This window comes from Dama dama, chromosome 20 (assembly GCF_033118175.1).
Source record: "Dama dama isolate Ldn47 chromosome 20, ASM3311817v1, whole genome shotgun sequence".
NCBI lineage: Eukaryota > Metazoa > Chordata > Mammalia > Artiodactyla > Cervidae > Dama > Dama dama.
The window spans coordinates 113797569-113825315 of record NC_083700.1 but is presented as its reverse complement, the minus strand read 5'-3'; the positions used below and the strand labels follow the sequence as shown (position 1 = coordinate 113825315).

General features: G+C 38.0%; 1 protein-coding gene across 1 annotated transcript; it reads right to left on the bottom strand.

Moving 5' to 3' along the window:
- Positions 1–27747, bottom strand: RBM44 (RNA binding motif protein 44). Its single transcript, XM_061120127.1, has 16 exons — positions 27736–27747; positions 24519–24609; positions 21865–23465; positions 21528–21583; positions 19516–19692; positions 18490–18673; positions 18372–18394; positions 18158–18239; positions 15168–15282; positions 14154–14282; positions 12236–12315; positions 12063–12136; positions 9917–10205; positions 4563–4708; positions 4285–4429; positions 1–16 (listed from the first exon to the last, which is right to left on the bottom strand). Exons 2-15 carry the CDS (start codon positions 24589–24591, stop codon positions 4306–4308), a joined length of 3153 nt encoding a protein of 1050 aa, XP_060976110.1. The 5' UTR covers positions 24592–24609; positions 27736–27747; the 3' UTR covers positions 1–16; positions 4285–4305.

Here is a 27747-nt window from a genome sequence, read left to right as displayed (position 1 = left end):
GCTTTCCAAGGAAATTCTAGAGGTCAAGAGAAGAAGGAAGAAACCAACAATAAAATGTTACACTAAATCCAAAATTCCGTAAAAGTACATAGTTATCAGTACACTTTATTACTAAACCAATCATTGTCAGTTAACTCATTTATCATATCAATTAATACCATATTTACTTATACACTTATATATGCTTGCCTGGTGGCTCAGGCGGTAAAGAATCCACCGGCAATGCAGGAGACCAGGGTTCAATCCCTGGGTCAGGAAGAACCCCCAGAGAACGGAATGGCAATCCACTCCAGTCTTCCTGCCTGGAGAATCCCATGGACAGAGGAGCCTATCAGGCTACAGTCCATGGGGTCACAAAGAGTGGGACACGACTGAGCAACTAACACTTTCACTTTTCACACTTATTTGCCATTAATTTCTACCCCCTACTAGGCATATCACTAAACTCAGTAAATACTGAGATGTGGAAATACTGGATCATATAATTCTATTTTAATATTTGGAGGAACAGTCATACCATTTTCCACAATGGCTGCACTACTTTACCTTCCTATCAGCAATGCATGGGGAAGTTTCCAATTTCTCCACATCCTCACCAACACTTGTTATCTTCTGGTTTTATCAGGAGGATAACAGTCATTCTAATGGGTGTGGAGTGAATATCCCATTGTGGTTTTGGTTGTATTCCCCTAGTGATTAGTGATAATGAGCCTATTTTCATATGCTTATTGACCATTTGCATATCTTCTACAGAGAAATGTCTATTCAAATCCTTTGTCCATTTTTAAACTGAGTTGTTGCTGAGCTGCAGCTATTCTTTATTATATTTTGGATATCAATCCTTGTCAGATAAATGATGTACAAATACTCCCTCCTACTCTGTAGGTTGCCTTTTCACTGTTTATAGTGCCGATACACAAAAGTTTTAAATTTGACGCAGGTTATCCATCTTTTCTTGTCTGTGTTTTTGGTGTCATATCCAAGAAATCAATGACAAATCCAACAGTGTGAGGCTTTTCTTCTATTCTTAGATTTTAGTTCTAGCTCTTGGGGTGGTGCTGGGGACCCCCAACACAGTACATTTTATTCTCTTCCCAAGTTACAAGGTGCTTAGAACAGTTGCAGTACTTAATTCTCTCTCAACTTACAAGCTACTATTGTCTTATATTAATTACATTAGACCCTATAAAATACCATTATTCTTGTTTTATATAGTATTAGTTGATCTATACACTTTATTCTTCAATTTGTCTGTGTCTCTGATCTTTCATCTGAAATAAGTTTTATTCTTTCTAGAAAACACTCTTCAGTATTTTCTTTACTACAATGGGTCTTCTAAGTAACAAATTATCTTAGCTTTTAGTTGAGTAAAAATAAATTTATTTCACACTTACTCCTGAAGGCTCTTTTTGTGAGTACAGAATCCTAGGTTGGTAGAATTATTTGACAGCTTCTGTTGAAAATCAGATGTCAGTTTAATTGCTGTACTTTTTTTTCTCTAGTTGCTTTATGGCTAGCGTTTCTTTTTGTTTTTCAGTTTTCCTATGTGTATGTGTCTGGATGTGCAGGTGAGCACCGCTTTTTTTCTCTTGCTTATTCCCTTATTCATAAAGCTTTGGGGCTCATTAAGTGGTTTTGATTGACTTTCAGCAGCTTTGCATGGTGGTCACCAGGATCACATTCAGGCAGTTTTTCTGATGTACTGAGGTCTTTTTATTTTTCCTGATTGGCATTTGAAAGTTTTACTAAATTTCTAATATTTTATCATTTACATTTTTTTCAAATATTGTATCTGTTCTATTTTCTCCCTCTTTTTATTGTTTGGTTAAAATTCCAGTTGCACAAATTATTAGAGGTTTTCTTGGTATATCTTTGTTTCTTCTTTTTTGTGTTTTTCACCCCTTTATCTCTGTGCTTCATTCCACAATTTTTCTGACCTTTCCAATTGTCTAATATGCTATAGAACCTGTTAACTGAATTATTCATCTAAGTTATTCTGTTTTTCATTAATGGAATTTCCTTTAAAATATTTCCAGTTCTACCCTAAAATTCTTAACCCTGTTTTCTGTCTCCTTGAACATAGTATTAATTAGCTTTTGCTGTGCAACAATTAACTTTCACAGCTTAGTAGCTTAAAACAATGAGCATCTGTTTAGCCTCTGATTCTGCAGGTAGCAATGGGCTAGACTCCTCTGGGTGATTTGGCTCCCCTTGGCTGGGCTCACTCATGCCTCCACGGACAGCTGCCTGGTTGGTAGGTTATCTGCTGATCTGTGCTAGGTTCTGTCACGTGTTCAGGGGCAGCTGGATGCAGGGTGCAATGCCTCGGCTAGCCTCCATGTACAGCTGGCCCTCCATATCTTCAAGTTCTGCACTTGCAGATTCAACCAACAATGGACTGAAAATATTTGAAAAAAAATTCCAGGAGGCTCCAAAAAGCAAAACTTGAAATCTACTGTGCTCTGGCAAATATTTATAGCATTTATATTGTATTTACAACTATTCATAGTTATTTAGAATTGTATTATTACATATTAGAAATAATCTAGAAATGATCTAAAGTATACAGGAGGATGTGTGTAGGTTATATGCAAGTCCCTTGGAAAGCAAGGAGAGCAAACCAGTCCATCCTAAAGGAAATCAACCCTGAATACTCAATGGAAGGACTGATGCTGAAGTTGAAGCTCCAATACCTTGGCCACTGATGTGAACAACTGACTCACTGGAAAAGACTAGGATGCTTGGAAAGACTGAAGGCAGAAGGAGAAGAGGGCAACAGGGGACAAAACGGTTGGACAGCATCACTGATTCAATGGACATGAACTTGGGCAAACTCTGGGAGATGGTGAGGGACAGGGAGGCCTAGCATGCTGCAGTCCATGGGATCACAAGGAGTTGGACATGACTTGGTGACTGAATAATGCTATTTTATATAAGAGGTTTGGGTGACCTCTAATTTGGTATCTGCAGGGGTTCCTGAAACCAATCTCCCATGGATGCTGAGGGGTGAGGGGTGAGTATAGTCTCTTGTCCTCTAGCAGGTATCCTGGGTATCCCTATGTGGCTGCAGTAAATTTCCGAGAGAGCAGAGTGATCAAAGTCTCTTGAAGGCTAGGCTTGGAAATGGCACAAGCAAGTGAAAAGGTCAGTCTAGATTCAAGTGGTGGGAGAAGAGACTCCACTTCTTGGTCAGAGGAGTGTCCAAGTCACACGGCAGAGGGGGCATGGTTACAGAGAAGGAATAACTGTGGCCGTTTTTGCAAACCATCTACCACATGCTGTTATTGTTCAGTCACTCAGTCGTGTCTGACTCTTTTCGACCCCATGGACTGCAGCAGGCCAAGCCTCCTTGTGCATGGGATTTCTCAGGCAAGAATACCAGAGTGGGTTGCCATTTCTTTGTCTAAGGATCTTCCTGACCCAGGAATCGACCCTATGCCTCCTGCATTGGCAGGCGAATTCTTTACCACTGAACCAGCAGGGAAGCCCCAATCTTCTCTTACCCTGGCCCAATAATTCATAGTATCTTGATAGCTCTCTTGTGTCTTCAAGCAGGCAGTCTTTATATTTATTCAGCTTTTCTAACTATTCGCTGTGTGAAGTTGGCTTTACTCACCCAGACAGCTATAAATAGGAACAAGGCCTCATCCATTATTTTATAAACAGGGATTCTATGTTTGTATGTGGTAATTTAAAGTACACGCACAAATTCTTTGAAACACCTTTCTTCAAGAGTGTGGATTCACACAGTGACTTGCACCTGACAGAATGTGGTGTGACTCCTGAGGGTGGGGTCACAAAAGCCACTGCAGCTCCCATCTTGCGCTCTCTCTGATGGCTCTTGCTCTGAAGAAGCCAGAGGCCGTGCTGTAAAGACACTCAAGCAGCCCTACAGCAGGGCCCACGTGGTGAGAAATAGAGGCCCCTGCCAACAGTCATGGGAAGAAGCTGTCTCAGGAGCACGTCCTCCAGTCTCAGTCAAGCCTCCTGATGACTACAGCCCATGCCAGCACTTTGATGCAACATCACGAGTCACAAAGCTAAAACCACCCAGCTATGTCATTCCTGAATTGTGACCTGCAAACTAGGTGATGATAAAGATTGCTTAAGTCAATTAATTTTGGGGTAGCTAGTTTTGCATGAACAGTGAACTAATACAGTATGCTTGTTTTAGCTTTTGTAATATTATCTTATTATTTTCAATATAATTTTTATTTGAAAAGGAAATAGAATCCACAGCTTAAAATGTTTACTATTTAAATATGAAAGATATGACTGACTTACCTCTTATTGCTTCTTTTATTCCTAACTGGAAGCAGAGTTTTCCAAAACAGAGGAAGTCATTTCCACAATCGTATTAATAGATAAGCCATTCAGAAAACCTTTACGATTTACTCTTACTTCCTGAAGAGCATCTATAATGTGATCTCTATGCCAAAGAAAAACATACATGAGCATTTGTCTTTTCCAAAGTAGCACATTCTAAACATGGCTGTTATTGAAAGGAACTGTAGTTTTACACAAACTTTTAAAGCCAGTTAAAATATAACTGTAGTCATTACCTGCTAACTTCTGGATGTAGTTCAGCCAGTCTCTTCATTATCTTGGTAAAACTACGCAGGTTCAATGTATTTGGAGGTATGAATTGAATAGGTGTATCAGGTAATAATTTAGTAGACTCAATCTGTTTACAATTCTTCTTTATACCCTAAATAAACATTTTAAAGTTTTATTTAAATCAGTGATGATTACAGAGGCAATTCAGCCTATTCTGATTTTAAAAGTTACAAATAGTAAAATCAAACTTTCTAAAACATCTACTTTGAGATTATTTTTTTTCTACCAAGTATATTTACTTGAAATGTATTCAGGGCCACTTATTTTAAAAAATGCCAAACACATGGCAAGTATATGGGCTATGTTGAAATTAGCCTTTTTCAAAAAGGATTACTCATCTGATCCACAGGACTCAGAAAATGTTAACTATTTTCTCAATTTTCCCTAAGATAGGACATAACCAGTTCTAGATGCATAGGAGAGAGGTTCATTCATTATATACAATAGATATCTTAGGCTTAGGGCATGAAGGCTTCATTCTTTTACCCAACCTGACAGAGAAAGGATAGTCTACATGGTAATTATATATACATATTTATATCTTATAATCTGTGTCTTATTTACTAAACATTTAATGAACAATCTATATGCCCAGAACATGCTGGGGAGGGGGGAAACTAGTGCTATAAAATAGAACCATCAGTTATATATCTTATAATTAAACTGAAGAGACAAAATTAAAATGATCAATTAATTACTATTAACCATCCAAAATATCAACTACTTCTGCTTCACTGACTATGCTAAAGCCTTTGACTGTGTGGATCAAAACAAACTGTGTAATATCCTTAAAGAGATGGGAATACCAGACCACCTTACCTGCCTCCTGAGAAACCTGTATGCAGGACAAGAAGCAACAGTGAGAACCAGGCATGGAACAACCGATTGGTTCAAATGTGGGAAAGGAGTACATCAGGGCCGTATATTGTCACCCTACTTACTTAACTTATACACAGAGTACATCATGCAAAATGTTGGGCTGGATGAATCACAAGCTAGAATCAGGATTGCAGGGAGAAATATTAACAACCTCAGATATGCAGATGATACCACCCTAATGGCAGAAAGTGAAGAGAAACTAAAGAGCCTCTTGATGAGGGTGAAAGAAGAAAGTGAAAAGGCTGGCTTACAGCTCGACATTCAAAAAACTAAGATCATGGCATCTGGTCCTATTACATCATGGCAAATAGATGGGGAAAATGTGGAAACAGTGTCAGGTTTCATCTTCTTGGGTCCAAAATCAATGTGGATGGTGACTGCAGCCACAAAATTAAAAGACGTTTACTCCTTGGAGGAATAGCTTTGTCAATCCTAGACATTGTTTTAAAAAGCAGAGACATCACTCTGCCAACAAAGGTCCATATAGTCAAAGCTACGGTTTTTCCAGTAGTCATGTATGGATGTGAGAGTTGGATCATAAAGAAGGCTAAGCACTGAAGAATTGACGCTTTCAAAGTGTGGTGCTAGAAAAGACTGTTGAGAGTCCCTTGGACTGCAAGGAGATCCAACCAGTCCATCCTAAAGGAAATCAATCCTGAATATTCACTGGAAAGACTATGATGAAGCTGAAGCTCCAATACTTTGGCCACTTGACGCGTAGAGCCAATTCACTGGAAAAGACCCTGATACAGGAAAAATTGAGAGCATGAAAAGGGGGCAATAGAGGATGAGATGCTTGGATGGCATCACTGACTCAATGGACATGAGTTTGACAAAACTCAGGGAGATAGTGAAGGACAGAGAAGCCTGGCAAGCTGCAGTTCATGGGTTGCAGAGTCAGACACGCCTTAGTGACTGAACAACAACAATGCAAGTAGGCTATAAATTGTATGAAACCACTGTACATCCCATAAAAGTTCAACAAGGAAAGAGCTGACACTTTCAATCTAGATGAAAATTCATGGTAAGATATATAAAATATTAGATCTCCCAAATCACAATGTTATATATTTTAAATATTTGCCTATTGCCTTATCTCCTTCATTAGATTTAAGCTCTTTGAGTTGATCAGTCGTGTCCAACTCTCTGTGACCCCATGGACTGCAGCCTACCAGGCTCCTCTGCCCATGGGATTTTCCAGGCAAGAATACTGTAGCAGGTTGCCATTTCCTTCTCCAGGGGATCTTCCTGACCCAGGGATCGAACCTGAGTCTCCCGCATTGCAGGCAGACACTTGACTGTGAGGCACGAGGGAATCACCTTAAGCTCTTTAACAGCACAGATTTTTGTCTGTTTCGTTCATTGCTATTTTCCCGCTGCCTGCAATAGTGTACACAGTTGGTATACTATTTGCTAAATAAATAATTCTGATGTAATAGTTTAGATAGCAGTTGAAACCACAGAGAGGATGGGTTTTCCAAGAAAGCCAAGTTACTAGTAAATAACAGTTTGTGGTGGTGTTGTGTGTTATTCAATGTCGTGTCCAACTCTTTGCGAACCCATGGACTGTAGCCTCTGTCCATGGGATTCTCCAGGCAAGAATACTGGAGTGGGTTGCCATTTCCTTACGGACTGAGTACACTGTCCATGACAGGTATTGTTCTGAGGAATTTTCTGTATTAAACTCATTTAAAGCTCACAACATTTGTGAGGCAGGAAAACTTATCCCCATTTTAAAACAAGGACACTCAGACACAGAGGGTGGTAACTTGCCTAGCCCATGATGAGTAGGTAGTAAAGCCAGGTTATGAATCTGTTCTTCTTAATCATCAAGCTCTACCTCTTGTTATAGACAATAAATATTTTATAAATGAATGAATATAATGAAAAAATGTTAATCTGAGAAGAAAGGTGACAGGAAGCTGCTAGAAAAGTAAGAGTACAATTTAACAAAGACGCAATAAGAGCTGCCCTGTCCACAGACTCGAGGACAGCAGACTTCTGGCCTAGCCCATGATGCCCTATTTACAACACATGACCTTCCCTCTACCAGCTCCATGGCCTGCTGCCTCTGCTGACAGGACCAAGAGTGCTGTTATTACCTGAACCCATGAACACCAAAATCAGGCTGGATCAGATTCCCTGTCTAAAGAATGTGGAACTGGAACACAGAGCAAATGAGTTAGTTAAATGATGACAGGAGCTTGAACTGAAAAATACTGTAGTCAGAATTAAGCAAAATAAAGCCTCCTGGAGGGTGAGAGAAGTCGTGAACAGACAGAGAAAGCCAGTGTGCAGAGAGAAGCAGAAGAAAGGCACTTACAGGGATATAGAGGCAAGAGACCAGGTGAGGGGCAGGGAAGAGCCACAGCTCCCAAAGCTCCAGCTCAAGTCCCCCTGTATCCCAACTGTAGTCTCTTTCCTTCCTTCCTACTATGGATTGAAGTTACGCACCAAAAAACCCATCCTAAACACCAAGTGTCACTAAATGAAAGGAAAAGAGGTTAAAGAAAGGAATGACCAACATCAAATGGGCTAAATGGTCAAAATGAGGGAAGACAGGGAGAAAGACCAATTATAATGTCACTAGTGACTATAGAAAGAGCACTATAAATAAAATTTTAAGAGACTGAAGTCAGATTATTACGATGAAGAAAAGGAATAATCAAAGAAACCCAGACATTGGATATAACTACTTGTTTGGGAGGTTTGACAGGAAAAACACAGAACAAATAAGGACGGTCATGTCAAAAGAATGAAAAGTCAAGTGGAAATGTTGGCAGGATTAGGAAGAGCTGTGCATAACTCTAAGTGGAGAAAGGCCTGTGAGTAGAAACAGAGTCACTAATGGTACAGAAAAACAATGGTATAACTCCAGGAATTAGTGGAAAGGATGGGATACAGACACAGGGAGAAGAGATCCCTTTATCTTACTTTCAAGGGAAAAAAAAACTAAATTCATTTACTCAACAAATATGTTTTCCTTTCATCCATTTATTAAAAAGGGATTTTCTCTGATCTGTAGAGTCTAGCTAACTACAGTAAAACTCCAAGTAGGATTTTTTAATGGACAGTGACAAGCAGAATTATGAGATTTATGGGCAAAGACAGTGGAATAGCCCAAACAATTCTGGAAAAGTATAAAGTTGAAGGACTAATTCTACTTGATTTCAAGACTCACTGAGTGCTATAATAATAAAGATATGTAGTACTGGTGGAAAATTTGAGAAAGAGGTAGAAAAGACCACTCTAGAAATAGACCCACCCAAATATGGTCAATTGATTTTTGACGAAGGCACAAAGATAATTCAGTGGAGATCAGCTAATCTTTTCAACAAGGATGCTAGAACAATTCCATACACAAAACAAAAACACAAACCAAAAGCCTCCTCAATTTATATCTCACATATCATATAAAAATGAACTCAAAATCTTTGTGAGCATGGGTTATGCAGAGGTTTACGTAGAAATGTAGAAACAACACTAAAAACACACTTTAAAAAACCTGATAATTGCAATTTGTCAACATTTAAAACTCCTGCTCTGAGAATACACTTAAAATAATGCAAAGTACAGGCTGGGAAAAGTATTTGAAAATTTCATATTTTGATATGATAAATGATTTATCTTCAAAATATGAAAACCTCTTAGAACTCAGTAATACAATGCATTAAGCTAGCTGAAAGAAGCCAGACTAATAAGGCTATAACATTCTGTTCACAGGATGGTCTATAAAAGGTACAATTATACTAAAAGGAACAGGAAACAGAGCAGAGCACAGGGCTGTGTTGAAGTGATGGAACTGATCTGTATCTTGATTTGGCAGTGGTTACATGCCTATGTACATATGTCTAAACTCAAGACAGCAAAGAGAGTGAATTTTACTGCATGTAAATTAAAGAAGAAATCTATGGCATGCCTATAGGATGCCAGGTATTTTCTTGAGCAGTACAGAGATAAGAATGAGTAAGCCTCAACTTTATCACCTTCCATGTACCATTTAAAACCTCAACGAGGTAAAGAGGAGAGCACACATAATATAAATGACTATATTTTATGGTTTTAATAATTATGAGATAAGGTTAGCTATGAAAAAAAGAGAATAACGAAAGTGTAAGTAGCCACTTACAGAGTAATACCATCCAAGATAAAGAGATAAAAAGACTGCACAGAATTGACAAAGAGCCTAGTTAAGGAGAAATGAGTTTCTCTGCAACAAGGTCTGCAAAGATCTGTTTCCTCCAGGAGCAACTGGAGTTGTACAGAAGCAGCCTAGTCTGGAGTCAATGTTAGAAACTATTCAGATTAACGTCCTTATTCCCATTCCATGATGCTGTCCTGGAGTTATTTGTATACAGAGTTACTTATTGAAATATAGCATACGAGACAACCACTTAAGGGTTTGGTCAAGAAAACTAACCTTTTGGTCAAAAGGGAAGAACTCACTGTCTTGCTCAGACCCCAGCTGTCTCGGCCGAGTTCTGGGCAGTCTAGAAATAGAGGAGGGTGAGCTGATTTCTTTGCTGGTGTTTTTTTCCAAATTACTGAAACTAACTTTATTTCCATTTTTGGAGGAAAGTGGTGATGTATATTCTCCAGGAGTTTTGACAAGCCGCACATTTACTGATTTCCCATTTATTTCTATACCGTTCATTTCTTTCACAGCCATCTTTGCATCACTGTTTTTTTTAAAAGCAAGAGATGCATATCTAAAACATAAAAGCAGAAAACCAAAAGGTTCTTGTTAAGGACTTTAAATGGCCTTAAACATCATTGTGTAATAATTGGCTAGCGTGTATCTTTCACAATAACTACTGCTCTTAAAAATAAAAAGTCACCACACTTACCTTGGGATCAGGAAGAATACTTAAAAGACAACTAAATAAAAAACAACTCAAAGATGGAAAATAAAACAGCATTTCTTCTGAATTATCGATTAATTTTATATAAAATTTAATGTAAAGCATTTGCAAAGTTCATACATGACAGAGTTACTACACAGATTAGTGTTCTCAGGACAATTAATTATCCACATTAAAAAATTAAAATTAATCCCTATATACATAAATGTGTCTGAAAGATACACTGAATACATTGAAGGCTTGAATGTGAAAGGAAAAATTTAAAAACATTTAGCAGAAAATAGAAGAGAATGTCCTATGGTCTTGTACTGAAAAAATACGTAGTCCAAAAAGAGTTGGAAAATCTAACCAGAATTTTAACTTTCTAAGTGAGAAGGCTGGGCAAGAGCCCTCCTTCTGAAAGTGCCAGCTCTAGACAGTGTAAATGCCAGAATATATATCAACTCTGAAGGGCAGATGTCTTCAAAAGATGGGACCATGATAAATCTTTGTAACCTCCTTATATTTTTGTATTTAATTATATTTCCTAAATTTTCATACAGAATGTATAATACTTCAAGGAATAAAAATACATAGTTTCTCTTTTTCAAAGGATTCAATAAGACACTAAAAGAATCTTTCACATCAAGTATAATAGTAATAATACTCTTAGGAGCACAACACTACTTTTAATATACTGAAATATATTAACATATTAATAGGTCAAAAAAAGCATATGATCTTAAGTCTATACATTTAAGACAAAATGAAACTTACTTTTAATAAATTTCAACCTAACTACAAATAGAATCCTTTTAAAATGTATTTTAATTTTTCATATCTGAAATAAAAAGCTATACTTTTTTGTGATAAAACACTAAAGCCATTTCCATTAAGCTATCACCATTCTTATTTGATACTTTTGAATGCTCTGATAATGTCACAAAAAAGGAAGTAGCAACATATGTATTAGAAATGACTATCTGTAGATAATATAGTCGTCTACCTAAAAAATAAAGTATCAACTGAAAAGTAATTAAAATAATAAAATTGAATATAATTTTCTGAGTGCCCATTACATGCCAGGCTTTATTTCTAAAGGCTTACTTATTTACTTCATAACAGTTTCACAGCAATGCTATGTAGGTACCATCATTATCCTCCAACTTTATAGATGAAGAGTCTGAGATACAGAAAGGTTAAATAACTTGACCAAACTTATTCATCAAGTTGCTGATGGAGCTGGGAAGTGAATCCAAGCCATCTAACTGTAGAGCTTGTTCTCTTAACTAATGTACTCTACTGCCCCCCATGAAATGGTATGAAACAAGGTAACTTCAGAAAACTCAGAAATTCTCTTGTATCTCATTAGTAACACGTTAAAAAGTATAATGAAAGAAAGACTTGATTAAGAAGAGCACCAATTAATGACTGCAGCTATCTGTCAATGTGTATTCCTCTTCTGGGCTGTGAAAGTGTTAGCATTAATCACTCGGTTGTGTCCGACTCTTTGTGACCCCATGGATTATAGCCCACCAGGATCCTCTGTTCATGGAAATCTCCAGGCAAGAATACCAGAGTGGGTTGCCATTTCCTACTCTGGGCTGCAAAACTCCTGGTTTAATCACCAAAGTGGTTGACATTTAGTACAGAGAAGACCCCTGATTAGACCTACACACACCAGACACCCAGTAAAGGTACATTTATTGAATTTGGGAAACATACCTGTAATTAGGAGAAGAGTCATAAATTGAAATGTCAGAAATTTCATATTTCTGGAAATAAGACCTTAAATCAGCCTAAAAGAAGATAAATAAAAGTTTGTGAAAGGCAGAACAATCAAAATATGAACACTGATAGATCTGAAAGTGAAGCTCACAAAATAAATCCTGGCATACCTCAGACACTGAAGGGCAGAGACCACCAACATGTATCAAGTAACCTTTCTCTCTTCGTAAGGGTTCCACTTTCTTTATTTCTGCTTGTAGATAAACATGATATATAGCAGAAGATAATCATTATTGTATCAATATTTTTAAGAGAGAATGTAACAATTGTTAGATTTCATTTTTTATTATCACAAAGATTATTATAAAGCTATTAGCAAATATCAGTACTAGGCTGAAGAGTAATAGCCTGAAGTATAGTTTCAAAATTTCTGGGATTTAATCATACCATGTTAAAAATAAAGAGGTTGGATTGGTTGATATTTAGTCCCTTGTGGCTCAAAAATAGATCAATAACATCTAATTAATTACATCAACCACTAAAAAAAGTATCCTCCATTTATCTCTGATTCAGAGAGTGCTATCTAGGATGTTGGATGCACCCAGGATGCTCTGTGTGGACGCTGGTGAGGGCTCTCTTTACATACATTCCTTTGCTAGCAAAACATCATACCAGGGAAACATCTAAATCAGACAAAAGTATCAACAGCAGGTATTATTTTAAAAAACATAGATATCGGAATTATAGATTCATTTGATGACATTTTCATGATTTCTATTTTGAAGGAAACCTGGTCTGAAATAAAAAAGAATTTAGTGAACTGAGATTCTTTCAAGTTACCACCAAAATCTAAACCTGGTGCATAGAGGGTGAACAATAAATATCTGAGGAATAGATTCTTAGAGTAGTTCTATTTGCAATTTATAACTATTTATGATATAGGGTATTGGTTTTATTTTTTCATTAAATAATAATAGTAGCATAACACTTCTTGAGTGCTTTCCATGTTCATGCAATATGCTAACACTTTATATGCACCATCTCTTGTGATGCTCACAGCTACCCTGTTAAGTTGCAACCATTACCGTGTCCACTTTCCAGATAAGGATACTGATGTCTTGGAGTTTACACCACAAATCCAATAAGCGGTGGTGCTGAAATTTAGGCAGAATCCTTCATCCTTAGGCAATTAATACCTAACCTTCTTCATTAAGTTACTTTAACTTGTTATAATCTCTTTCGTTTATAATGTACTGTATAGAGAGAATGAATTACTTATCTTTATAATTTTACATTGGGGTGTGGAGGGAGCAAGGAGCTACAATATAGTAGAAAAGGCAATAAATAAGAATCAGGAGACATACACTGTACCCATCACCTCACCTTCACCAGTTTAGCCTATCTACTAAATACCCCACGGGTAGAATGCTGTACCTGGCACTGGGCATAGGCAGTGAACAAAACCTCAGAGTTGATATTTTGAGTGTGGGAAGGCAGTTAAAATATCAAGTAAGCAAACTACACAGCATGTGATAAGTGATACAGAGAAAAATAATGCAAAGAAAGAAAAAAGTACTTACAATAAAACTAGGCAATATGATGCCATTTATTTTAAACTATATATGTATATTAAACATAAGGATAAAGAAACACATTGAAGAATGGTAATGAATATTAGTAGTTATTGCAGGTTAGAGACAGTTCAGATAATTTTAACTTTTATATTTTGCTTAAAAATCTTAGACATTATTTATAAAACAGGGAAAAAATAAAAGTATCCTATTATGTCAAAAGAACAAAAATCCATAGAAATATATAAAAGAAATAGGAGAAAATAGCATATCATTAGAAATGACAGAGGGGCAGTAATCTCAGCTACTAGAGGAAATTCCAACCTTCATAAGCAATTAAATGCCATCTAAAGATGAAAACATTCTTGAAGCAGACTAAGTTATTACCATGTGGCAAGCAAACGGGAATAAAATGTTAAAACAGTGCGCCCCCCGCCCCCAATAATACAGAAGAAGGTAAGCACTATCTTATGAATGAGCTAGGTTAGGGTTTCTTAGTAAACTTTTAAGAACCAACCAAGTGTAAACTTCGGGTCCCCTTTGTCTTGTTCTATCTGATTTTCTTGTATGCCTGAGAAGTCTGCTCCAGTCAGGTTCTCTTTAGCATCAAACCAGTCTTCATTTACTTCTCGGTAATTTTTGCAGTCTGAGAAATTGAACAGAATTAGCAATGAGTTATATATAACGTTTAACATTGGGATGTTACCTGAGTGATCTGCCTCCCAGTTTTAATTAACACGGATTCCTAGCTTATTCAAAGTCTTATTTTCCTGATTACAAAAAGTTATTTATTCATGTCTGGCTGCGCTGGGTCTGGGGCTGCCTGTGGGCTTTCCCAGCTGCAGTGGGCAGGGGCTCCTCTTCACTGTGCTGAGCGAGCTCCTCACTGTGGCGGCTTCTCCCGATGTGGTACACGGGCTCTAGAGCTTGGGTTTCAGTAGTTGAGGTACATAGGTTCAGCTGCTCTGCAGCATGTGGGATCCTCCCAGGCCACGGAGCAAACCTCTGTCCCCTGCATGGGCAGGTGGATTTTTAACCAACGCATAACCAGAAAATTCCCATATTTTTATGATTTTTAATTATCCTTTACTGAAGAAGAAACATCTTTATAAACAGAATAATAGTAAACATCTGTAAAAAGGGGTTAAGCAGTGCTACAGGTCTTTATTTCATTAAAAATTGAATTAATGATCTTTCTGGAATGATCATAATCTTTTCATAGAGAAAACTAAAAAAACAAACCAAAAACCACACAGTTTACAGAGATATAAACTGGACAGAAGAAAGAATTTTTGAATTGAAAAACATGAATCAGAAGAATAAGTCTATATTATTATTTGGCATTGTCAGATATATTAAGTAACCTTAAAGGTATCAAGTAGATGTAATAAGAACATACTTAACATTCATAATCAGAATTTTGTCATGCAGTTAATTAAAAAGTTTAACCTAATAGATGGGCAGAAGAGATATTTTAAATTTTATTATTTACTTTCTGGCAATAACACACTACAAACATTTTTATACTAACCTTTATCATCAAGCTTTAGTTGACTCAAGTCTACATCTATATCACCATTTTTTGAACCACCCTTTTCAGGTGATTTATCTTGTTTAGGATGACCATTGTCAAGTAACAGAGGTGTCTGAGGGATTAATAACAAAAACAAAAATAATAAATAAGGACTAACAGTTATTATGCACTCTTACTATGTGACAGGTAGCTTTATTGGCATTATTTATCCCTCACAATAAGAAAGACTGAGAGACAAAATAATTACCAACCCAATTCACAGATGAACAAACTGAACCTAAGTAACCTGTTTATTTAGTCTTATGTCTGTCACACACGAGAATTATGATTTGAAACTAGCTATACAGTGGAAGCAACAGTTAGAACTGGACATGGACCAACGGACTGGTTCCAAATAGGAAAAGGAATATGTCAAGGCTGTATACTGTCACCCTGCTTATTTAACTTATATGCAGAGTACATTATGAGAAATGCTGGGCTGGAAGAAGCACAAGCTGGAATCAAGATTGCCGGGAGAAATATCAATAACCTCAGATATGCATATGACACCACCCTTATGGCAGAAAGTGAAGAAGAACTAAAGAGCCTCTTGATGAAAGTGAAAGAGGAGAATGAAAAAGTTGGCTTAAAACTAAACATTCAGAAAACCAGGATCATGGCATCCAGTCCCAACACTTCATGGCAAATAGATGGGGAAACAGCGGAAACAGTAGCTGACTTTATTTTTCTAGGCTCCAACATCACTGCAGATGGTGATTGCAGCCATGAAATTAAAAGACGCTTACTCCTTGGAAGGGAAGTTATGACCAACCTAGACAGCATATTAAAAAGCAGAGACATTACTTTGCCAACAAAGGTCTGTCTAGGCAAGGTTATGGTTTTTCCAGTGATCATGTATGGATGTGAGAGTTGGACTATAAAGAAAGCTGAGCGCTGAAGAATTGATGCTTTTGAACTGTGGTGTTGGAGAAGACTCTTGAGAGTCCCTTGGACTGCAAGGAGATCCAACCAGTCCATCCTAGGGGAGATCAGTCCTGGGTGTTCATTGGAAGGACTGATGCTGAAGCTGAAACTCCAGTACTTTGGCCACTTGATGTGAAGAGCTGACTCACTGGAAAAGACTCTGATGCTGGGAAAGATTGAGGGCAGGAGGAGAAGGGGACGACAGAGGATAAGATGGTTGAATGGCATCACCAACTCAATGGACATGGGTTTGGGTGGACTCCAGGAGTTGGTGATGGACAGGGAGGCCTGGCGTGCTGCAGTTCAAGTGGTCACAAAGTCAGACACGACTGAGCGACTGAGCTGAACTGATACAGTGACTGCATGCGAGGTGGTAGTGGTTTAGTCACTAAGTTGTGCTCGACTCTTGCGACCCCATGAACTGAAGCCTGCCAGGATCCTCTGTCCATGGGATTTTCCAGAATTCCAAGAATACTGGAATGGGTTGCCATTTCCTTCTCCAGGGGATCTCCCTGACCCAGGGATCGAACCCAGGTCTCCTGCATTGCAGGTGGTCTCTTGCATTGCAAGCAAATCCTTTACTGACTGAGCCACCAGGGAAGCCCCTGTATGTGAACACCATCATTATTTAGCAAAGTGTTACATCCACACACTAGAAGTACCTGAGATGATTTTTGGAGGTATGCATGTAAGTATTTTTCACATTGACATTTAAGTTATATGTTTAATGTATGCTTATTTATACCTTTTTTTTATGGGGAGTCTAATATTTCTTTCCCACACATAAGTTACTCTTCACATATAATTTTTTTAAAAAAGGAGAATCATTTAAAAAATACAGAGCAAACAACATTATAGATAATACAAGACTAAGAAAAATTATGAAGAGGTACATAAGTAGTTGAAATTTAGAAACACTGCATACTTTCATGTATAACTTAATGAGACAGGTATTAAAAAGTATTCCTAACTTAAGATAGTTTCAGAATCAAAATTAAGATTATAAATGTTATCCCTGCTTCTTGTACTTTTAAAGATTGTTCTGCCCAAATAAGCAGGTTACACCATTGCTACCTTTATAACGATGAAAAACAAAACCCCTCCAGAACATCATATATCATTAAATGGACAAGTTGTTTAAGCAAACTATTTAAGTTATAAAAATCTGATTTTAGACCTGTTAATTCTTTGTGGATAATTGAGACTTTCTTTTTTTTAAAGAACAGAATGATGGAATAACTAATTTGCTAATTTATTTTTAATCATTTATCTTAACAGAAAGGAATATAAACCAATCAAGTATTTATTTCCCTTTTGGCTTTGGGATGCATCTTACTGTTTATAACTACGCAAATAATAATATAACCACAGGGTTAAGACCAAAGTCAGAAAGCAGAAACAAACTTCAGTTTTCTTACTCCATTGATAATGAATATAATTCATGTTTCTCTATTACTTCAGTTTTCAAAGTACTCTTACACAGACTGTCATCTGACAAACATCAATTAAGAAAACCTATGAAAAGCATTTAAAAACTATTTTAATCATTTTAGCAAAGAAGTAATGAAAACTTAGCTCCATTTAAAATGAACTGGATATTATATTATACTACCTCATGAGATGAAGGCATAGCATATTAGTTTTCACTACCCTGGATTAACATGATGGGGACCATAAACTATGATCTGCCAGAGACAGTCAAGTTTTATATTAATTGTCATGGTGAATTATTAACATCACTACCTTTCATCCTCAAAGTCTCCTGATTTGATGACAAACTGTGTGGTCATATTACTCAACACATGCTACTGACATCCATTTGATCAGGATATTATGTTCCTTCTAATCAGCCACAGTCCACAAATGGTAGTATGATTCTTTAGTAGTATGAACCACCAGGGAAGCCCCAAAGTAAGCCAGCTGAGTGAAAAGAAGGATGTGAAAGCTCCTAAAAATTAGTTTACTTTGTGCAAGCCATAAAATTAAAGACATATTGACGAACTACTTAAAAAAAAAAATCTCACTTGAGAGAGTGTCTTCTTTAGGCTGGAAGAACCAACATCATGTGTACTTTGATTATCTAGTTCAGAATCTGCTCCTGAAAAGCTAAACAGATTAACATTTCATTAAAGCATTTATCAATATTCTGAATACAGAATAAAACAGAAAACAAAGTTAACTGAATTAACCAATTTTTAAGATTTAATAAATTTCAAATTAAATGAATATATAACTTACATAGGTGACTCTTCTTTCACTAGCTGCAAAGAGAGAGAAGGGAAGAAAAAGCTTTTAGTTTAAAGTGTTTCCTGTCCAAACGAAGTAAAAATTTTATTTGTAAAACATAAATACATACCCTGGAAGCAAAAGTAGAGAAGGCAGATAATAATCTTGATTCTATTGACAAGGGAGGCAGTTCTTCTAGTGGTATACCCTTGTTTATCTTTTCTTTCAAATTCATGTATCTAACTTTTAAGTCTCCTAAAACTGACAGTAGTGCTGGTCCTAATTCCTTCTTAGTAGAATTACTTGATAAATTCCTGTTCAAAAGTTAAGTTCACAGAACTAAATTATTTAGGCCCAAGCCATCCATTTAAAACTAATATCAAATTACACATCTATATATATTTACTTCTAACTCTAACAGATCTCTAAAAAATTTTTATAAATGTTTAATAACAGAAAATGAATCACAGAAGATATGCTTTTCTTGGGGCAGTAAAAGCAAACCTCAGTATACAAATAAGTCAGAAAGAACGTGGTAGAATGTCATGAAAAACACTCCAACTGACTTCATCCATATTTGGACTTTATAAACACTGAATCTGTCTTTTTACTGGATTCATTATCCCAACATGCACTGTTGCTTATCCATGAAATTAAAATATACTACATTCTAATTACCCTGATGCTCTGAAAAGGTCTTTGAAAAGACCCTGATGCTGGGAAAGATCGAGGGCAAGAGGAAAAAGGATGACAGAGGATGAGATGGTGGGATGGCCTCACCGACTCAATGGACATGGGTCTGGGTGGACTCCGGGAGTTGGTGATGGACAGGGAGGCCTGGTGTGCTGCAGTTCATGGGGTCGCAAAGAGTCGGACACGACTGAGCAACTGAACTGAACTGAATTACCCTTAGGCTAGTTAAAAACCCAGTTACAGTCTACCCTCTTTTTGCCCTTCAAAAATGAAAACTAAAGAAATTTTCTAGAATAAATTTATAATGATAGGTTTCTAGGAAAATACAGATTTAAAATTAACAATCACCTATAACTATAAATCAAGTATAATCTTTAAAAACTGTGAATCACTATGATATATACCTGAAACATATATTATAAATTAAAGAACAGGTAATAAACAAAAAAGCCCTAACAGTCACCTATTTAGTCCTTCCTTATCTTCCATCACAAGTCTGTAAATATCACTGCAATGGCGACGGCACAACTGATAGTGAACATTTAAAAGATGCGACTCGGCTTGGATGGCTCTCTGCATTATCTGCTGACAGCACTTCGATGGCAAATTCTTCTCTCCCTCTTTAGGAAGCTGAGGTTCCCTTTGAAATGAAAAATTGGATTAGGTAAGATTGCAAATATTTTTCTGTGTTAATGACAAAGAAAGCCTCCAGAAACAGATTTTAAATTTCTATTGTTTCTCTATTAAGTTTAAATCAATTTCCGCTAAAGATGGAAAGGCTGTAGAAAACAAGGATGTCAAGAGTCAAAGCTACATATATTCTTTTTAGAAGAGAGTAAATAATTCTCAAATTCATACATCTTTTTTTTAACCAAGAAAATAATTCTAAAATAAAGTACTAACTTATTTATCCACAATCAATAGATTTTCAACTTAAATCAAGCACTGGTTTTTAAGTTATAAATATTCTGGAGGAAATGGTTTTTACACATTACCATTTAAAGAGAAAATATAATTTACATATTAAAAATAATAATGCTTGTGTTATTATAAGTACTTTGTCGTTATCATATCAAAAAGCTCCAAAATCACTACTTCTTTTGAATGTTAACAGTTCTTCCCTTTCTACTAGCTGCCACTTCTAACTGTTCTCAAATACTTCTGTCTCTTGAAACCAACTATTTAATTTTATATGACTGGACACAGGATTAAACTCATTAGAAGGAAAAGGATAAATGAAAGAAAAAGTCAATGACCTCAGAGCATGAAAACTAATTTGACTTCTCAGAGATCTTCCCCTTTCTCTCCTCTTCCCCACCACCTGGTTCTCCATGAATGCAAAGTAAATTATACAACGAATTAAAATCAGGACTAAAACACTCCAATACAAGTATTTATTTATCCAATATATGATTTTTGTCCAAATGTGCTATCTTGTTTTGGTCTACAGGGGATTGAATGAAAGAAAACAAAGTAATTAAATCAGTGTGAGTCTGGGTTGGATAAACAAAGATGACATCAGCTTTCTGAAGGAATCATTCAGACTTAAATTTCAGTAAGTGAAAAGCTTTAATGTTCTATATTATTCTAATATTTATGTGTTTCAAGACAAAAGGCTGAAGCGGATATCTCTTCAGATCCTTCTCAGCTATGATTCTATATGGTTAAGTACCCTATGGGCTTTCCAGGTGGCACAGTGGTAAAGAATCTGCCTGCCAATAAAAGAGTTGCAGGTTCAATCCTTGGGTCGGGAAGATCCCCTGGAGTAGGAAATGGCAACCTGCTCCAGTCTTCTTGCCTGGAAAATTCCATGGACAGAGGATCTTGGCAGGCTACAGTCCATAGGGTCACAGAGTCAAATACAACTCAGAGACTGAGCATGAAAGTACCCTACACAAAAAGCAAATTACTACTTTATTTCCTCCTGTATTTTGGGCTACCTGATGCGAAGAACTGACTCACTGGAAAAGACCCTGATGCTGGGAAAGATTGAAGTCAGGAGAAGGGGACAACAGAGGAAGAGGTGGTTGGATGACATCACCAACTCGATGGGTATGAGTTTAAGCAAGCTCCAGGAGTAGGTGATGGACAGGGAAGCCTGGCATGCTGCAGTCCATGGGGTCACAAAGAGTCAGACATGACTGAGTGACTGACCTAAGCTGATGTATCTGCAAGCATATATTCATTGGAAGGACTGATCCTGAAGCTCCAATACTTTGGCCACCTGATGCAAAGAGGTGACTCGTTGGAAAAGACCTTGATGCTGACAAAGAATGAGGGCAAGAGGAAAAGGGGGTGACAGAGGATGAGATGGTTGGATGGCATCACCAAGGCAATGCACCTGCGTTTGAGCAAATTCTGGGAGATAAGTGAAGGAGGGAAGCCTGCCATGCTGCAGTTCATGGGGTTGCAAAGAGTCAGACATGACTCAGTGACTGAACAACAACAATCTGGAAGTATATACATCTGACTTACCTTTCAGAATGTTTCTTTAAGTCTGTGAACTCGAATGTTTTTAACTCCAGGGAATCCTGAAAACATTATTTAAAATCAAATTAGACATATATGACAAACAATACATGTTGTATCTGTTAAGATGTAAAATCCAACTTCTAACTGATTTTGTGGCAATAACTGCCCCCAGAGAAGAACACAGTAACAATCTAGTCACCTTTTCCCTTCATCCAGCATTTTCTCACCAAAGCCTCATAAATCCCTGACATAATTCAATGAACCAAAAAGTCTACATTAGCATATAGTACCTTTATAAAGTCGATATATAAATTTTTATTATTAATCATATTGGTTTTACCTTATTTGGGACATTTCTGTTAGGTTTTAGACTGTCAACGGAGAGAGATTTCCCTGAAGGTCCTTTTGTCATAGCCATCTGTGGATCTTTAGTATCTTGAATGTATGACCAATCTGTGTTACAAGCCACACTTCTTTGTTTCTCACTTTGCCATTCACTAGGCCGTTTTTTATTCATCATTGTTATCTCTGTGTTGCTTGATGTGGATACTACAGAAGATCTTGCACTTGTTGCCCTGCTTGTTGTGAAACAAGCCCTAAAATCAGCACTAACATCCACCGTCTGATTAACTGTGACTGTACAACCTGCTGCATCTGTCACTGATTTGGGACATGGTCCTTCCGTATTGCAAAAGTGTGCTTTACTGATGGTATTGCCATTAGCAACTTTTAGGGAGCCACTTTCTTCTACTGCCTGATTTTTTCTGATTGCAGACCTTGGTAGAGTAATAGAAACATCTAAGGCTATGTTAGGGGTGCTTTGTAGGCTTTCATAATGTGAATACCCACAGGCAGAAACTACTGAATCATCAAAAACAGAGGAAGTCTGACAATCTTTACAAGGCTGGAGTAAACTCTCTAAATCTTTGTCGTGAGGCAATGTGCCTGGATTGTCAAGGTGCTGTAACATTTTGTCCTCAACAATTAAATTTCCAGTAGAATCTTTACTTTCAGTTAATTGAGGGCTCATTTTGCAAGTATAAATTTTAGTTTTTGATGCTTTCTGAGGGTTTAGAAAACCCGCAGACTGAGACTCCTTGTGCTCAGGATGACTGCTCCTGAGCACAACTTCATCCAACACTGTGTGAAGCAGTAAACTAGCCTCTTGCTCCTTACCCTTTCCATGCTTAGGTGCGGGAAATGCTCTCAACGTAACAGAATTCTGAAACTTGGAGACACGAGGTGAATCTTCTCGTCCATAAACATCAACTGAATCTGAAGAGATGAAATTACTTTCCAATTTAACATGACTGTCTTCTAGATTGCTAGCACATTTAACTTCACAGCCTGAATTTCTTAATCCCAAAACTTCCAGATTAGGTATGTCTAATGTTTTTGCCTGGTCAAATGATAAATGGTTATTTATATTCTCTTGTTCTTCTGCACTGTGATATTCCTGCTGTGAGTCTTCATCTATATCAGGCTTTTGCACATCTTCAGCAGTTTTTTCATAGTCATCATATGAAATCTTGTAGATTCTTTCCAAGTCAGTAGTCTTATTACCTTGATATTCCAAAATATCAAAAAACACCTCTTCTCTTTTCTGCATTTCAGAATCTAATTCTGAATTTAAATGAATAAGACTTTCACTCTTTAGTTTTGACTCTGAATAATGTATAGTGTAGGTTTCATTCAGGAAAGCATAGTCAGTACTATCTTCAAATTCACCTGACTGAGAGTAAGCACTCTCTATGTTAGTATCTGGACTTGTGGTAAAAGATGGCTCCAATAAATCTGTTTTGTCAATATTGCTGATTTCTTTGTCATTAGCTCTTTTTTCTAATGCCAAGGAATCACAGTAATCATTAAGAAAAGTCAATTTGGCTGCTTTACAACCATTAGGAGATAACAAATTTTCTTTCTTGGGATTAGAAGGCTCATCTGCTTAAAAAAAATAAAAAACGATAAAATGTTAGCAACATCACAGAATTTAAACATTAAGACCTTAGTCTGGCCCAAGCGCTTCCCAGTGGAGGAATACTGTTTATATTATTCATGACAAATATCCCTAAGTAATTGCTACTATGGACTGAATTATGTTTCCCTCAATTTCATATGTGTTGAAGCCCTAACTCCCCATGTGGAGATGGGACATTGGGAGGTAACTAGGCTAGGTGAGGTCATGACCCTCAAAATGGGATAAGTGCACATATAAGAGAAGAGAAGAAACAGCAGACAGCTTTCTTTTTCTCTCTACCATGTGAGGACATTGCAGGAAGGTGGTCATCCATTGATACAAGGCAGGAGAGAGCCCTTATCAGATCTGACCATCCTGACACTGATTTGGACTTCCAGCTTCCAGAAGTGTGAAAAAATAAGTACCTGTTGTTAAAGGCACCTCAATGGTATTGTGCTATAAGAGCCCCAGCTGACTAAGTAGAATGACTAAGGTTACTATTTGCTGAAAAATCCACTATTTCCCTTCTGACTTGAAAAAGAATTTTTATCATAAAGTCCTCTTAACAATTAAAACTACATGTATTCATAAACACTTAAAGCTTAATCATCTTGCTTTTTATGCCCTTGTTATTTTCTCTTCTACCTTCATGACAGAAAGAGAAATTTTAGATCCACGTAAAGAAAAAAATCTTCCCTTGGGTAGCAGAGGTCAACCTGTCCACTTTCTACTTATTACCCTGAAGGCAACTATACCTATCAGTAGTTCCTGAAAGCCTGGCTGGACATAAACCCTCTCTTCTAGCTCACTTCTCTTTCTTAAATTTTCCATCTACCTGAGAGATCCTGTTTAGGTTGCTCATATTTACCAGCAATCACCTGAGTGATCTGTCAAGTTAAAAACATGCTGAATCTCACCTTACTGGTAGGAAGGCTTAACATATAGCAACACTGGAGAGGGAACTATTAATATCAAGTCTAATTACATTTAATTATTTCTCTCCATTCAGAATAAAGCCAACCAGACTCGTCTCTTACCTTTCTGAATGTTTCTTCCATTATTGTAGTAGCCTTTATTAGAAGCTGTCTCAACCACTGCAGTAGATTGCATCACTCAAGGATGTATATCCTAGAAGAGGTATAAATACTGAACTATGATACTCAGCATATATTTTAAAAACTATTAGAAAAACGAGAATTTGACATAGTAATTATAGTCAAATATTCTAATATCAGAGGGCTAATAAAACAGCAAGACATTTGAATAACTTTTTTAAAGACATGAACAGAGGACCACAATAAAAGATTATATCATTTAAATATCGTGCGTGCATGCATGATCAGTCACTCAGTCGTTTCTGACTCTGTGACCCCCATGGACTGTAGCCCGCCAGGCTCCTCTGTCCATTGGATTTTCCAGGCAAGAATATTGGAGTGGGTTGCCATTTCCTCCCCCAGATCATCTTTCAGACCCGGGATCGAATCCATGTCTCCTGCAGCTCCTGCATTGGCAGGTGGATTCTCTACCACTAAGCCAACTTGGAAGCCCATTATTTAAACAGATAAGACATACTCTTTTAGAATTTTCAAGGAACATTTGGAAAATGTATTAGGCTACCAAAAGCAGAAAAGTTCTAGGCCAAGTGAACAAAACTCTAACCTGAATCATAAAAAGAGTCATGGCTCCTCAATCAATTCCCAGACCTGTGTAGAGACCTAGAACTCCTTAAATGAAGGGGAGGCTGGGTCTTCTTGAGGAAGAACCCCAAATACACTACTAAAAATACTCTTCCCTAAACAGCCCCTATAGCCTTCTTCTGGGGTAACAGTACACTGGGGAAACAGTTGTTAACCTTTGGGGTTATAGACTTTCTGCAGATTTTATAAAAGTCTGAGAAAATGCACATACATACACATATAATTAAAGGATTTATGGACTGCTATACTACATTTAAAAGCAGAAAGTTTATAACTCCTGGCTTAAGGGATTTTAATTAAGTCAATAAAGATTCTACTCTAGGAATGCCAGGTAAATATTTAAAATAAAGAGTAGATGTAAAGAAAGCCAGTTTATCAAAATAATTAACATTAAAAAGAAAAGTGATTTCTTTGCTTAGTTTGCATTCTCAGTAATTGTTCACATTCTTAAAAAGTATTGAGAATCCCAAGGAATATTTGTTTATGTGGGTAATATCTATTAACAATTATCATATTATAAAGTAAAACAAAACCTTTCAAAATTTCAAATACTTAAAATTTATTCATAAACAACCCACTACTTAACACAGTGTATGCTCAGTTGCTTCAGTGGTATCTGACCCTATGTGACCCTATGCACTGTGGCCCGCCAGGCTCCTCTGTCCATGGGATTCTCCAGGCAAGAATACTGGAGTGGGTTGCCGTGTCCTTCTGCAGGGCATCTTCCTAACCCAGGGATCAAACCTGTGTTTCCTGCACTGCAAGCAGATTCTTTATAGGCTGAGCCACCACCATGCATTCAGTTCAGTTTAGTCGCCTAGTCGTGTCCAACTCTTTGCGACCCCATGAATCGCAGCACACCAGGCCTCCCTGTCCATCACCAACTCCCTGAGTTTATTCAAACTCATGTCCATCGAGTTGGTGATGCCATGCATTAGGGAAAGGCAAATCAAAACCACAATGAGATAACACTTTACACCTACAAGGATGGCTGTTAAAAAAAATAGAGAGAGAGAGTTAAGTATTGGTAAGGAATGGGGCTTCTCAAATGGCTCAGTGGTAAAGAATCCACCTGCCAATCCAAGGCAAGTTTGATTCTTGGGTCAGGAAGATCCCCTGGAGAAGGAAATGGCAACCCACTCCAGTATTCTTGCCTGAGAAATCCCATGGACAGAGGAGCCTGGCGGGCTACAGTCCATGGGATACAAGAGTGGACACAGCTGAGCAACTGAGCCTGTGCGCACACACGCACAGGCAAGGAAATGGAGAAACTGGAACCCTCTTACATTGCTGGTGAGAATGTAAAATGGTACAGCCATTTTGGAAAACAACCTGGCAGTTCTTAAAAAAAAAAAAAAGAATAACTACATGATCCAGCAATTCCATTCCTAGGCATATACTCCTTTTCATTCTGCTCTCCCAGCTCTCATTTACCAAACCATTCCCTCCTTCCTGTGTTTTCAATCCTAGAACCAAACCAGAAACTGCTCTCCTTTGATACCTCCCTCATCCATACCAGGCCCTGTCAGTGACCCACCAGAACCTGACACCTTTTAGTCCAGGGACTGCTGACTCTTTTAACGTGGATCTGGGCAACAACCTCTACCCGGCCAGAATAATCTTTCCTAAATGCAGAGCTGATCAGTTCACCCTCCTACTTAAAGCCAAGCAACAGACTGGCATCATTCCTTGGAGAGTGATTAAAATCTTACTACCGTCTTCGCCCCTTCACGGGCCTGGGCCCCGCATTCACCTTGGCACTTGTGGGATACACACACACACACACACACACACACTTCCTCACACAGGCTGCGCCAAGCGCGTTCACCTTGGCACTTGTGGGTTTCACACAAACACACGCACTTCCTCACACAGGCTGCGTCAAGCGCGTTCTTCTCCTGGCCTTCAACCACCTACAATTCCCTGCTCAACCTTCCAATCTCACTCCCAGTAACCGTTTCTTAGGGAAATTTTCCTGGCCCTTCACACAGCAGCAGGAACTTTTGTCAGTTTGGACAACACCCCACGCTTTTGCCATCCATCCCCCGCATTTTGGACACTAACGTCCAGCGTCCACTTCTGGCTCTGGACAGTGTCTCACTTGCTGCTGTACTCTGCCCGCCTGCTCTAGAGACTCCGCTCGTGTTTGTCACAACGATAAACACACGAGTGAATTTCCACCTTTCTCCGGAGAATTCAGCGTCCGGCCCTGCCACTCGGCTCTAAAAGAGATTTGGGAGCGCAGGACCTCGTCTCCGGGCCTGCTAAGCGAGGCTGGGGCACTCACTTGGAACCGAATGCAAAGGTACCAAATTGGGGGATTCTAGAACTCCAAGGTCATCCGACGGACGCGCAAACCCCGCGGACCACGATGGCACCCCCGGACCGCAGCCGCTTCCCCTTGGGGCCCGCGGGAGGAGCCCTCGACTGCCTCCTCACACCGCGCAACCCTGGGCGGGGACAGACCCTCGGCGGGGACCTCCCGCAACTTGGCTTCGCTACCCCGTCTGCTCACGCCCCGGCTTCCGCTCTGGCCAGCCGCAGCCGCCCGCCGCACCTCAGAACCGCG

Coding starts and splice junctions, on each gene's coding strand:
- RBM44 (XM_061120127.1), bottom strand. CDS start 24,591: ATGCAATCTACTGCAGTGGTTGAGACAGCTTCTAATAAAGGCTACTAC. Junction 23,466..24,518: donor TGGAAGAAACATTCAGAAAG/GTAAGAGACGAG, acceptor TTTTTTAAGCAG/ATGAGCCTTCTAATCCCAAG. Junction 21,584..21,864: donor ACAGAAATGTCCCAAATAAG/GTAAAACCAATA, acceptor TAATGTTTTCAG/GATTCCCTGGAGTTAAAAAC.